The sequence below is a fragment of the Salmo salar genome, chromosome ssa25 (assembly GCF_905237065.1).
Source record: "Salmo salar chromosome ssa25, Ssal_v3.1, whole genome shotgun sequence".
Lineage (NCBI taxonomy): Eukaryota > Metazoa > Chordata > Actinopteri > Salmoniformes > Salmonidae > Salmo > Salmo salar.
This window is the reverse complement of record NC_059466.1, coordinates 32,544,295-32,558,206: the sequence shown is the minus strand read 5'-3', so window position 1 is coordinate 32,558,206 and position 13,912 is coordinate 32,544,295. Positions and strand designations below refer to the sequence as shown.

At 41.0% G+C, this 13,912-nt stretch overlaps 1 protein-coding gene across 4 annotated transcripts in view; it reads right to left on the bottom strand.

Annotated features, from left to right (window-relative positions):
• Nucleotides 1–1,379: 1,379 nt before the first annotated feature.
• Nucleotides 1,380–13,912, bottom strand: part of mospd2 (motile sperm domain containing 2) — a 30,625-nt gene continuing 18,092 nt past the window's right edge. For 3 of the 4 annotated variants that reach the window (XM_014173961.2, XM_045707215.1, XM_014173960.2), the window contains 5 exons: nucleotides 7,079–7,172; nucleotides 6,863–6,959; nucleotides 5,948–6,077; nucleotides 3,712–3,814; nucleotides 1,380–3,469 (listed from right to left, as the gene is read on the bottom strand). In XM_014173961.2, the coding sequence (XP_014029436.2) occupies nucleotides 3,326–3,469; nucleotides 3,712–3,814; nucleotides 5,948–6,077; nucleotides 6,863–6,959; nucleotides 7,079–7,172 (568 nt within the window). In that variant the 3' untranslated portion in view covers nucleotides 1,380–3,325. Of the gene's footprint in view, nucleotides 3,470–3,711; nucleotides 3,919–5,947; nucleotides 6,078–6,862; nucleotides 6,960–7,078; nucleotides 7,173–13,912 lie in introns of all 4 variants that reach the window. The other variant, XR_006761911.1, reaches the window with a different exon arrangement.

Below are 13,912 nucleotides of genomic sequence, written 5' to 3'. Positions count from 1 at the left end.
AGTTGAATACATTCAGTTGGACAACTGACTAGGTATCCCCCTTTCTATTTCCCCATTTTGAATTCAGTCTGTAAAAAACAAATGTGGAATAAGTCAAGGGGTATGAATACTTTCGGAAAGCACTGTATATGTACATATTAGCTCAATTGCCTCGACTAACCTGTACCCCCGCACATTGACTTGGTATCGGTACCCACTTGGCATTCGAGCTCCCGAGTGGCGCAGCGGTGTAAGGCACTGCATCTCAGTGCTAGAGGCGTCACTACAGACCCTAGTTAGATTCCAGGCTGTATCACGACCGGTCGTGATTGGGAGTCCCATAAGGCGGCGCACAAATGGCCCAGCGTCGTCCGGGTTAGGGTTTGGCGCAGGCCATCATTGTAAATAAGAATTTGTTCTTAACCTACCTGCCTAGTTAAATAAAGGTTAAAAAATGGAAAATAATATAGCCTCATTATTTTTATTTTCTTGTAATGTATTTAGTAAATATTTTCTTACGTTTTTTTTTCTTCTTAAAACTGCATTGCTGGTGAAGGGCTTGTAAGTAAGCATTTCACAGTAAGGTCTACACCTGTTGTATTCGGTGCATGTGACAAATAAAATTGGATTTGATTTGACTTCAATGACAGATCAAACATATAACCACCAGACAGCACATCGTTTTGAGGGGACAAAAGGCAAATCAGACACCAACAGCAGAACAAACTAGCCTTGGTGTAAGTCAGCGTGTCATTATAAGTGGTGCATGTATTTAATATTCTAAGTGTGATCCCCCTCTGTGCATTGGCTCTGTGGTTGATTGCTCTGCACTGGATCTTGTTATAGATACCCAGCCTTCCCACTGAGCCCCGTGAGTGAGTTCTGCCATCTCCTCATCATCAACAGTAATTGCTTGGTATTTTTAGGTTGCCAGCGTAGGGTAATTAAAACAAATAGAGGAAGATAGCACAGACAGAGATCTCCCTGGGCTCTCCAGGGGTAAGTGGGGAGAGGTCACGCACGCTGCTGTTTTCAATTAGGCACCACTGCACCGATGAGGCTTTTATTGAAGAGGGAGGGGGGAGGAGGGTGAGGCTGCTTATGTAAAATAAGGGTTAAGAGACAAAAGAGGTTTCAGGCCTGCTTCAGGAGTGAGATGGTTAGCTACTGTATCAGGATAGAGCTGTGCTCATGTTGGTGGTGCCTTGTTCATGCCAGCACACACTGTCTTTCAAAGCTACTTAGTATAACTCTACATGTCCCCCTCATAATATTCTACCATTGCACTGTACACATTAAGAAATAACCCTATTTTTAAAAGCCATTTTCAGATACAACCCATCAATACAACAGTCATGTTCAACAAAAGGAAAATGCTATTTGTTTAAACAAACAAAAACGAATTTGTTAAAGTTTATTCTTAAACACGATATGTTCATATATTTCAAATGAAATGTACATTAGGATCAGAAAAATTAACAACTAAATCTTCTACGTCATGTTACATATTGAAATAAATAGACCTCATATACAATACCTTCAGAAAGTATTCACACCCCTTGACTTTTTCCAAATTTTGATGTATTACAACATGAAGTACATTTTTTTATTTTTTATAAATACATTTAATTAATTTTATCACTGGCCTACACACAATACCCCATTATGACAAAGTGGAATTATGTTTTTACAAATTAATAATAAATGTAAAGATGAAATGTCTTGAATCAATAAGTATTCAACCACTTTGTTATGGCAAACCTAAATATGTTCAGGAGTACACGTGCTTAAAAAGTCACATAATAAGTTGCATGGACTCACTGTGTGTGCAATAATAGTGTTTAACATTATGTTTGTATGACGACCTCTTCTCTGTACCCACCCAACACATACATAAAATTGTAAGGTCCATCAGTCGAGTAGTGAATTTCCAACACAGATTCAACCACAAAGACCAAGAAGGTTTACCAATGCCTCGCAAAGAAAGGCACCAAAAACATAAAAGGCAGACATTTTTAATATCCCTTTGAGCATGGTGAAGTTATTAATTGCACTTAGATACAGGCGTCCTTCCTAACTTAGTTGCCAGAGAGGAAGGAAACCGCTCAGGAATTTCACCATGACGCCAACAGCGACTTTAAAACAGTTACAGAGTTTAATAGCTGTGATAGGAGAAAACTGAGGACGGATCAACAACATTGTAGTTACTCCACAATACTAACCTAATTGACAGAGTGAAAAGAAGGAAGCCTGTATACAATAAAAATATTCCAAAACATGCATCCTGTTTGCAACAAGGCACTAAAGTAATACTGAAAAAAATGTGGTAAATCAATGAAATTTTTGTCCTGAATACAAAGTGTTTGGTTTGGGGCAAATCCAATACAACACATTACTGAGTACCACTCTCTATATTTTCAAGCATAGTGGTGACTGCTTCATGTTACGGGTACGCTTGTAATCGTTAGGGCCGGGGAGTTTCAGGATAAAAAAAGAAATGCAATAGAGCTAACCACAGGTAATATCCTAGAGGAAATCTTGGTTCAGTCTGGTTTCCACCAGACACTGGGATATGAATTCACCTTTCAGCAGGACAATAACCTAAAACACAAGGCCAAGACATTGAAGGTTCCTGAGTTGTTCCAGTTTTGACTTAAATCTACTTCAAAATGTATGTCAAGAACTGAAAATGGTTGTCTAGCAATGATCAACAACCAAGTTGACATTGCTTAAAGGATATTTAAAAGAATAAATGGGCAAACGTTGCAAAATCCAGGTATGGAAAGCTCGAGACTTACCCAGAAAGGTGCATCTACAAAGTATTGACTCAGGGGTGTGAATACTTACGTAAATTATATATTTCTGTATTTAATTTACAATAAATGTGCAAAAAATTCTAAAAACATGTTTTCACTTTGTCATTATGGGCTATTGTGTGTAGATGGGTGAGAATGATATATGTTTTAATCCATTTTGAATTCAGGATGTAACACAAAAAAAGGTGGAATAAGTCAAGGGGTATGAATACTTTCTGAAGGCACAGTATAATTCCATGATCAGCAATAAAAATACATTATTGATTTCATTTCACGGTGTCGAGACTCTTTAGGTACGGTACCTTTCACAACACCCAGGAAACTATGAGGAATCTCTCTGGGCAACTCCACAAGCTCACTGCTACGGAACAGAGCAGCCCTCCATCTCCATGATGACAGCCCTTGTAGAGAAGAGAGTCTACTCTCGTTTTATCACTGAGTCCAACACCAGCCCTCTTCCTGTTGGTTAAGCTTTCAGCTGCTGTAGTCTCTATGTTAGATGGGAGGAGGAGGTAGACCATGTTGTCAGGTCAGGAAGTCCCAGGAAGGTTGTAGAGACACAGAAAGGTGAACATCATGACAACAAGCACCAGACCAATCAGAACCTGCTGGACCCACAGATACTGGTCCAGCTTCTGCTCCAGCCGGGCGTTACACACCATCACACGCATCAGCTGCAGAGGAGAGCATTTGGTAACTTCATCTTACTAATGTATTCACTTTTCAGTTTCCCATATCAATTTGACACCATGAAAATGTATAATGCTTGTAATAGTGTAAAAAGGGGGGAAAAAAGAATATAAACAAAATAAATCAAAGTTAAAACACAGCTAATACTGTACATTGATAAATATTATATAGGTTAATGTATTCTTGTGGGTGGAGAAGCATCATCCAATAGGAGTGGAGAGCTCACCGTTGTGTGCAGGTCTGGGTGGCCATTGGCTCCTCCTTCAATTGGGCTGTCACTTCCACAGGTCAGGATGGGCTTACTGCTCTCCAGGATGTGACATCGTAATCTACAGGAAGGACAGGACACAGTCACGTCCAATGATGTGTATAAACCCTGGATGACTGACTGTGGGCGCTGTATTGAAGCCACCGCGCAGCCATCTTGGTACTCCTCCTCAATTATAAAAAAAAGATTTTGCATTTATTAAATGTCTACATTAGTTTGACAGGTTTATTCTATTAAAGACACCTTAATGCACGTGTCAAACTCATTTCACAGAGGGCCGAGTGTCTAAGTCTTAATTGAAAGGAAAAACCCAAAACCAGCAGGCACTCGGCCCTCCGTGAAATGAGTTTGACACCCCTGCCTTAATGCATACTTTTTTATTATATTATGTGAGCTAAACATAAAAATAAGAAAATGAAAAATGATATTTAAAAATGTACTAACGTTACTGTCCCGACTACAATTTCAGTTTATGTGACAAAACAAGCAAGTATAGTGTAGAGAACTACTAGCACAGCACCAGGACAGCAACACAATTAGACCCAACCAAATCATGACACAACTAAAAGATAATTACTTGACACATTGGAAAGAATAACATTTTAAAAAAAGACCAAACTAGAATGCTATTTGGCCCAAAACAGAGAGAGTACACAGTGGCAGAATACCTGCACTTCCTAACCTCCTGCCAAATGTATGACCATATTAGAGACACATACTTTCCTCAGATTACACATATACACAAATAATTTGAAAACAAACCCAATTTTGAACTCCCATATCTATTGGGTGGAATACCACAGTGTGCCATCGCAGCAGCAAGATTTGTGACTGTTGCCACAAGAAAAGGGCAACCAGTGAAGAACAAACACCACTCTAAATACATCCCATATTTATGTTTATTTATTTCCCCTTTCATACTTTAACTATTTGCACATGACATTTGAAATGTCTTTAGTCTTTTGGAACATTTGTGAGTGGAATGTTTACTGTTCATTTTATTGTTTATTTCACTTTTGTTTATTATCTACTTCACTTGCTTTGGCAATGTTAACATATGTTTCCCATGCCAATAAAGCCCTTACATTGAATCACTGTACCATCTAAACCGCTGTGAAATATCTTTCCAAAGTAAAAAATATAGAATTTTCAGCTGTTTGAAGCTGGAAGTAAAAGATACAAAAAGGAAACTTAGCGCACATCTACCACTTCTTAGACTTGCTTTCAATGAGAATGACAGATCTATAACAAATATTTATATGTGAATTTGGTCAGGGCGCCCAAAAAGTTACATATTGCAGCTTTAAATACATGTAATTTTGCCCTTGAAACATTTGAAATACTGTAGAACTCCATTAATTACTATGGAAGACTGCTCCTACTACGGATTGCCCATATGGTCGACCGCTGGCTTCAAAGCCTCTCAATGGCCAATACATAGCATCAGCAATCCAGGGTTTATATACGTCATTGGTCACATCAGGGAAGACTGAGGAGAGGGGATAATCAGCCTGCTCGGTCACTGACATACCCCAGCCATGCTGAGGCAATCTGTGCTGTACACTGCAAGACCACGATGGGTTTAGTGAATCAAAGTTATCTTGAGGTCATTATAGATGTTGATGGTGGCATATTAATGACTGCTTGCCCTTTGGCTCAAAATGAATTGTTTTACTCATTTACATACACTGAGTTTACCAAACATTAGGAACACCTTCCTAATATCGAGTTGCACCACCCCCTTTTGCCCTCAGAACAGCCTCAATTGGTTGGGGAATGGATTGTACACGTTGACTCCAACAGTTGTGTCAAGTTGGCTGGATGTCCTTTAGGTGGTGGACAATTCCTGATACAGACGGGAAAAAGTTGAGCTTTAAAACCCCAGCAGTGTTGCAGTTTTTGACACAAACTGGTGTGCCTGGCACCTACTATCATATCAAAGGCACCCCCTGAATGGCACACGTACACAATCCATGACTCAATTGTCTCAAGGCTTAAAAATCCTTCTTTAATCTGTCTCCTCCCCTTCATCTACACTGATTGAAGTGGATTTAACAGGGGACATCAATAAGGGACCATAGCTTTCACCTGGATTCATCTGGTCAGTCTATGTCATGGAAAGTGCAGGTGTTCTTAATGCTTTGTACACTCAGTGTATATTCCCATCCATGAGGAGGCATTGATGATGATGTACCTGTGCTCCATGATCTTGGTTTTGGGCACGTCCTTCCAGAAGTGAGCGAGCTCTGGTGATCCAGCATCAGTGTTCTGCTCCATCTCTGCAGCCATAACCAGGAAGCGGTCCTGCAGAGATGCCTGGTAGCCTGCACAAACACATCCATGAACTCATTGAACTCTGAATATTTTTTTTATCTCAGTATATTGTTCAGTTTATGTATCTAGATTCCTACATTTGGATGGGATCATCTGTACAAAGTATACAGTTTAAACCCCACTGCTGTCAGAATCCAATAATCAGAAGATAGATCTGAAAGAGCTAACTCTGTCACAGCTGTGAACAGAAAAAGTGAGGGTTCTTATCCACTAAACTCAAACAAATGAACAAGATATAGGCGATAGACAGTGGCCCCGAAAACTGAATGAAGTTAAACCCAGAGAGAGAAGGAAACCCTCAAACTTTGGAATAATGCCAGAATTTGATTCTTCAAAAAACCCATATCTAGCACATCAGAAGCCATGACTGACATGTCCATGCTTGAAGGCCTCTGAACGTCTTATCAGCCAAGTCCCTGCATCCCTACTCAATGTTGGTCTCAAGTGATCAAGAGGAAAACATTGACCTTAGGGGTTTCAGCCTTCGACAGAGTACTGAGACTGGCTCAATAAAGTTAATTTACCCGCCGTTAGATTTCTGAAAGGCTCAGCTTAGGAGAAGATAAGAGATTATTATTTTATCACTCTTAAAATATGTATGTGAGGCAAAAGAAAGCTGTACTCTGTCAGCACTTTCCAAAGTTATTAGACTGAGACTGGACCTTTTGATTATTCTGAAGTTTCTTCTGGTGCATCTGGAAACATCCGAAGGAAGTAGATAAGAGGAGTGGGAGGGGAGAAAGAGAGAGAGCGAGAGATAAGTGCAGTACTCTACCTCCATGTAAGGACACCACTATATCCACAGAAGCACCCGGTTCACAGCAGCTGTTGCTGGGCTTCACTCTGTACTTCTCAGGTGCTGTGGTGCGTACCTGTGGAGGGAGACACTGTCAAGTCAGCTTGGAGATTGTTTATTTTCACACACATACACACACAGGTGCACACACAAGCACAGAGTGGCACGCTTGCACACACAGCGGCATGCACATACCTTGAAGGCCACTTGATTCTTGGACACATTATCGAGGATGATAAGACACTTCCTGTCTGACTCTTTGGATCCAAAGCTCAGCTCCTCTGCTGGACTGGAAGTAAGAGAGAAAAGACGTTACATTTTAGAGGAGAAACAGCACAGGCTGCATGAAGACAAGGCGGCCGGCAACGATTGAATTTGTGACTAACTTAACAAACTAATGTATTTTTCTTTACGAAGGCATTGGCCACAATGGCTATCTGGTGTTCAAAATAAGCCAATACATCTGTTAGAAGTCTTGCTTTACAGCGTGCTTTGTTGTTCCTCTTTGTGATATCTTAGCTTAATCGATCTGTTTGGCAAAGCTTCGTGAGCTTAGATGTTGCTTCCTGAGAGTGATTGCAGTATGATTCCCCAGGGACTTGTAGATTCTGTTAGCTTCCATTGCTACACATTTACTAAACAGCTGCTGGATCACCATCTAGCTCAATATTCTAGCTAACACATGGCAGATTATGTCCATCTGTGCTTGCATGTTTTTTCTGCTTTAAATAAACAAAAAGCCTTGTACACTACATCGATACTACGTGTATTTGCCATTTATTAGACTCAATTGATGTCAATATGTTCTTTATTTGTTCTTTAGAATATTTTTCAAGGAGGTTCATTCCAGAGAAATAGCCCCCGACTAACTGTATGTTCCCCGGGGCCAAACCCTCAGTCTCTGATGTGCTGTGCTCCTCCTGACCTATATGGAGCTGTCTGTCAGGCCCCTGGGTAGAAGGCAGGCTCAAGCCTAGCAGGCGTAGCTGAACCCATTTATGGGGAAAATGGAGAATTAAACCACATTATTACCCAGGTCTAGGGTGAAAACATCTGTGATCTTGCATTAAAGCTGTGAAATCTGGAGGAGCAGAGGAAAAATCCATGGCCTGAGAAAGTAGCCATGAGACGCTCTAATTCGCTCTCCAACACTCAGCGCACCAAATCCCAGCCCCTAACAGACCCCCCCCCCCCCAACTGCCTCAACAGGCTCAGGTTTAAGGGATAATTCTGTAATTTGATAATTCAGCCTCAGTGAACACTTCTCCACACTGTGCTGTGGACTGCTGCTGGCATGCTTCAGTACCTACTAAAAACTCAGTGAAATGGCCAACACGCTACAAAATTCCTGTGTAGCGTATATAAAAAGTCTAGCTGTACATTCCGTAGGCTACAGAGCTCTAAACAACAGATTGTTTTGTTCTTTGCCCCAGTAAAGCGTTGTGAGGAGCCCAGCGCTCCCGTGAGCCCGGAATGACTCTCTAGACTCCAGGAAACCTTTGACAAACACATTCTGAAGATCAAAGCATCCCCTCTTCCACCCTTCCAGCTCTGGTTCTGCCTTCCTCGTGGACTCACTGGAATCAGGGCTAACACAGCTCAGAGACATAATTGCATTTAAGGCTCATATAAATCTATTTATCACTCTAATATGTAGCCTGTAGCTGTGAAAAATCTCACATCAAAGAGTCTGCTCTCCAAAAAACTGAACTGGACGGAAATGACTCAGGAACATAGGAATGATCTAATTTAACATCGGAATACCCATCAATGGAGGCAGCTCTCAATACTGTACCTTGATGGATTCTGGGTTCTAACTCCTTAACTTGGGATAGGGTTAATTATCAGGTATCCTATTGAAATATTGAGTGCTTAGGTTTAGAGGGTCTACACCAGAAGTTAATGGTTATCTGTAGGAGGAAGGTATATGGTGTGTGCAATTAAGCTTGGAATGGGCTGAGTTCAGGGAAAACGATCATGTGGCAGCATTGATAAGGGGAGAGAGCCATGGACTAGTGATGAAGGGGGTCGAGGATCAGGTCAGGTCACGTTAAGGGAAAAGGAACCGTTTAATGCCTGTATCACTTAGTTTCCTGCTAGCAATAAAAATATACAATGTTTAGCGAGAAGGAGAAGACTCCACCCAAAGTGGGGTACAAATACCACCACTATTGTAAACATGTTTTTGTCTGTTCAGCTGTTCAATCCTTTGGGAAGAATAAACTTGGTTTAAGCTTTCACAGTGTCCGTCGAGTTCTTACTCTAACAATTAGAACCTAACAGTTGATGTTGTCAGCAGGATTCACCACGATTTATAGTCAAACCAGGGAGTCCAGATCAGTGGAGCAGGAGCTGGCAACAAACAAGGTAGGCACAGTCCCTACACCAGTTTCCACTCATTTTGACATATTGGGGAGATGAGAATCGTAGGCTGAACAATTATAGAATACGGACCTAGAAAGCCTGAGTTTATTCAGTAGGCCCATTGAGTAACGACCGGTCGTATGGTGGGTTCCTTTAGGGATAGGTCCCGAGTAGAGGTTTTCCTCTGCGAGATCCATGTAAAAATATGGTGTAGAGTAGGTTCCTTTAAGGATAGGTCCCAAGTGGAGGTTTTCCTCTACGAGATCCAGGCTGATATAAGGTGTAGGATGGGTTCCTTCAAGGATAGGTCCCAAGTGGAGGTTTTCCTCTGCGAGATCCACAAGTGACAATATAGTGTAGGGTAGGTTCCGTATAGGATAGGTCCCTAGCGGGGGTATTCCCCTGCGAGATCTGTAAGAGGGACGAAAGTCCCAGCTGCCGTGACAGTGAGGAAGTCGAGTATGTGGATAATGATAAGAAGGTTGCCTATAAATTCTGAAGGTAAGCCACATGCATGGTTAAAAGAAAAGCAATAAGATATTCGAACATTGTTTGAGTTACATGTATTAGCAGTAGCAATAAGGAGAGAGGTTGGTTTATGCCCTATGGGGAGGGGGAACCATGACATATTATGTGGAAATAGGAAGACAAGTGTGAATCATTTTGGTAATGTGTGTTATCAACAACAGTGATATTTGAGGCGCAATACTGGAATAAGACAATCAGTCATCAGTATTCTCCAGTAATACATTTGCAGACGCTCTAGTATTGGTTCTAATACAAGGTATTAAGTGCCGTGACCAACTAATAGGCACAAATACCATAACCATTCTCCGGGGAAGTGGGTAGCTCTACCTTGGAAAATAGTTAATGGAAGGTGCGTATTGGAGACGGGAGTGAAGAAATCTAAACACCCTGGACAACATCGGGAGAGGTTTCGGACTAATAACTATTGATATGGCAACAGACGGCCCTGATTCTCTCCTGTAAAGTGGAGCTAGAGGATTTTAATAAAGCTATGGAGGCGCTGAAAGAAGTGCACAAGCATTCTACCAATTTGGCTCGAATATGGGAAAAATTTTGCAAACTGTATAAAATTGGGCAGCACTTCCCTGTTGACGGAAAATTCTAATCAAATAAAGAACTCTGTTGTGGTATGGCACAAAGACATCAATGAGAAATGGCAAGCTCAATATACAAGTGTTCTGATGTCGGCGTTTTATCAACAGAAGAGTATAACTGAAAAAATGGAATTAGTAGATGTACTCAGCTACAGAAAGACTGGGTATGGGAGTACATTGATAGAATTTTTACTTCGGCTTTGACGTCAGTTTTGAAACCTGTGATCAAAATGCAATTGTGGGGGTAGTGGATGAAATAGAGCAGGATGCTTTGAGAGTGGAAAATAACTCCGCTCACTTCACAGTCGTGCGAGGGGTTAATACGGCCACAGGGAAAGTCACTAACTATAGTTTCAATTGCCAAGTTAAGACAAAGAAACGTAGCGGAAAAACATCAAAGCGTAGGGAGACAAAGTCCTGTTCTGGGTGTGGGGCTGTTGGTCATTGGAAAAGGGAGTGTAAAGTTGGAATGGAGCCTGCTGCATTCGGAGGAAATGCTGCCATGCAAGCGTTTGCCTCTTTTTCAAAAGAGCAGCAACAAATCCTCCTGAAAGTAGCAGGACAGGAAACTTACACATAGCGGTGTATGGCCTCGGTACGATCGATAGTGGTTCATAGAGATTCCAGTTTCTATGTGAAGAAAGATGTATGAGATCACGTTTAACACAACTTTTTAATAGATGCCAGGGATCAAATGTCGCAGATTCCTTATGATGAGAAATTGGCTAAATTTGTCTCAGGAAAAAGTATTTTGGGTTAAAGATTCTAGGCGAAATGCCAGGGGAATGGATGAGGTAACACATTTAAATTATCTGGCCAAACACTCCTTGCAACTCAGAAAACCTTGGGGGGTGGGGGTTATTCTCATGAGACATTTTATGTCGTTTTATTATTAAATAGATTTACATTTTATGTTGTCTTATTCTGAAATAGATTTCAGAATGGCCGAAAGGGTGGAGGGGTCACGAAGAATTAGCAAAGGGGTTACCAAACCTAAAATTAACTTAACTTTTTTTTTTGTTCATGAACATGGTGGTGCGGTGGTTATGGAGAATCATGGGGAAAAGAGACCAGTGAATCGTTGGACTCAGTGGCGAGATAAAGTTGCCATGTCTAAGGGTAGTACATGCTAAATAAAAGATAAATAAAGGATGGGGTGGATTAAAACAAACATTTCATGATTGGAGTAAGGACAGTGGATTTACCATTATCATCTTTGCTTTATAATTAATATTTTTGGATTGCTGATTACGATGTAGCATTGTGAATGCTAATGAAATCTACACTTCCTTTTCCAGAAGAGGAGGGGCTTTCATTATCTCTTGTTGGAATGTTCCCTGAGACTGTGGTCTTGGGGACAGCAGTTAGTGATATTTGGCAGTTTTAAGTATAAAAGTATCTGGATTAGGCCATAAACTCAGTTCCCAGATAAGTAAGGCCTGTTCATGTGTGTTTTTGGACCTACGGTTTACCACACACACACAGCTCACCGGTTATTAATATGCGTTAGTGGTGTTGATACTGTGGAATGTATTTTCTGGGGTCTTTTCAATTTAGTTTTAAATTGGGTATGCAGAAGGACGGAAATGGTTGAAATGGTTTTAAATGGTTTCTGAAGGACAGGGAAAGAAAAGGGAGAGGAAATAGAGAAGGAAAAATATATGTTAATAAGGGTTGACAGTTACTCCAAATGGATTGTGATATGTGTATTGCTGATTTAATTTTAGTTTTAGTTTTGTTACAAATTTCACCAGATTGGGTCTGCTGGATTGTTGGGATACTCCCATGGGTTAGGGTGCTAACTCGCTGATCTGGTAACTCTTCCGAGAGGTCGCCAGTAAAATTAGGGAGTATGAACTCATTTTGAAAATGGTTTCAACTAACAGTATGTTGTTATGCTCTTTGACATTTGTCATAGAGATAATGTTAAGAAAATTGTGAATGTAATAATTTATCATATAGTCAATGCTTGTCTGGATTTCCTGAATCAGTAATTAATTGAACTAAACTGTTGTTCTGATCTGTCCTCTCTAGGTATTTTTTTTAATTAATTAATTTCTTTAACCTTTATTTAACTAGGCAAGTCAGTTAAGAACAAATTCCTATTCAGAATGACAGCCTAGGAACAGTAGGTTAACTGCCTTGTTCACTGGCAGAATAACAGATTTTTAACTTGTCAGCTCTGGGATTTGATCTAGTAACCTTTCGGTTACTGGCCCAATGCTCTAACCACTAGGCTACCTGCTGCCTCATGGAAGGTGACATCAGATGTTGTCTTGAATGCATGGTAGGAATAATTTGACCACGAACAGTGCGTGTGAACCTCAAAACCCTCCCTAACCGGCTGAAGAAATTAGCAATAAAGGCGTTCAATGCGACAGTGACATTTAACACTCCAAGCTGAGTCCGAGCCAAACCTGGGTACGGCGGCAGGAGTGTGCCATGAGTTCTGAGACCGCGCATGTAGAGTGAGCATGGAGAGAGATAACATTTAAACTTCTCTCATGCTGCTGGTGTACTGGTGGGAGAAATGGACCAGACACAATGGTGGTAGCGGCGGCTCAGGTGAGAGACTTGTGTACGTGGGAAAAGCTGATGACTTTATATTGAAATCAGGACATTACCAAGGGCCATCAAATGTGACAGGCAAGAGTTACATATGTGCCATTGGGAAGGAGGAAGTTCCGGGTATTGAGGAAGGTTTACACACTGCGAACAATTTAGACTAAGAAATCCTTGAGATACCGATCTTTCATTACCATGCCACTCACGACAGGAAAACAGGGAGAAAGGGGGTTGTAATGAAAATAGTTATTACCGGCAATAAAAGGTTCTGTTTATAAATGTACATTCTAACCGTGATGATGTGTGCTAGGTTGAGAAGCTCAAACTCAAGTGATAGACTCAAGAGTAGCGTTGATTAGGGCTACGCACTTGCCTATCAGGTGACGTGCCTATCAGGTGGTAATGGAGGAGATGGGGGGGAACAAACTGAAAATGACATGGCTTGGGAACACCTCTTGGAATCTGTGGTCTTACGGGGAAGACTGGGCGAAAGCATGAGGAGGCTTTTTAGGGCTTACATTTTTGCTAAACTCTGCAGAGAAGTATCCTGAAGACATAGTCAGGCTAAGAGAGAGAGGGAATTGTCATGTTATCAAACTTTGGGTTGTCATGCATATATAATTATACATAACTTACCACATTGTTAATACTGTTATGTTCCCAAGCCATGTTATTTTCACTTTGTTCCCCATCTCTCCACTGCCACCTAATAGGCACGTCACCTGATAGGCAAGTGCGTAGCCCTAATCAACGCTACTCTTGAGGTAACTCAGCACTGTATATGCTTTCACACCAATGCCTCCAGCATGTTGTCCAGAGTACAATTACCCTAACATCTATCCTTTCATCTGATGCATTAACCAATAAAGCTACTAACTCAACTATGATGTTTAAAGTGGCTCCCAGACCCAACCCATCTGAAACCTGAAATCCTGAAATCAACCTCAACTTAACTATAGCATGTCCGACAACAGGCTTT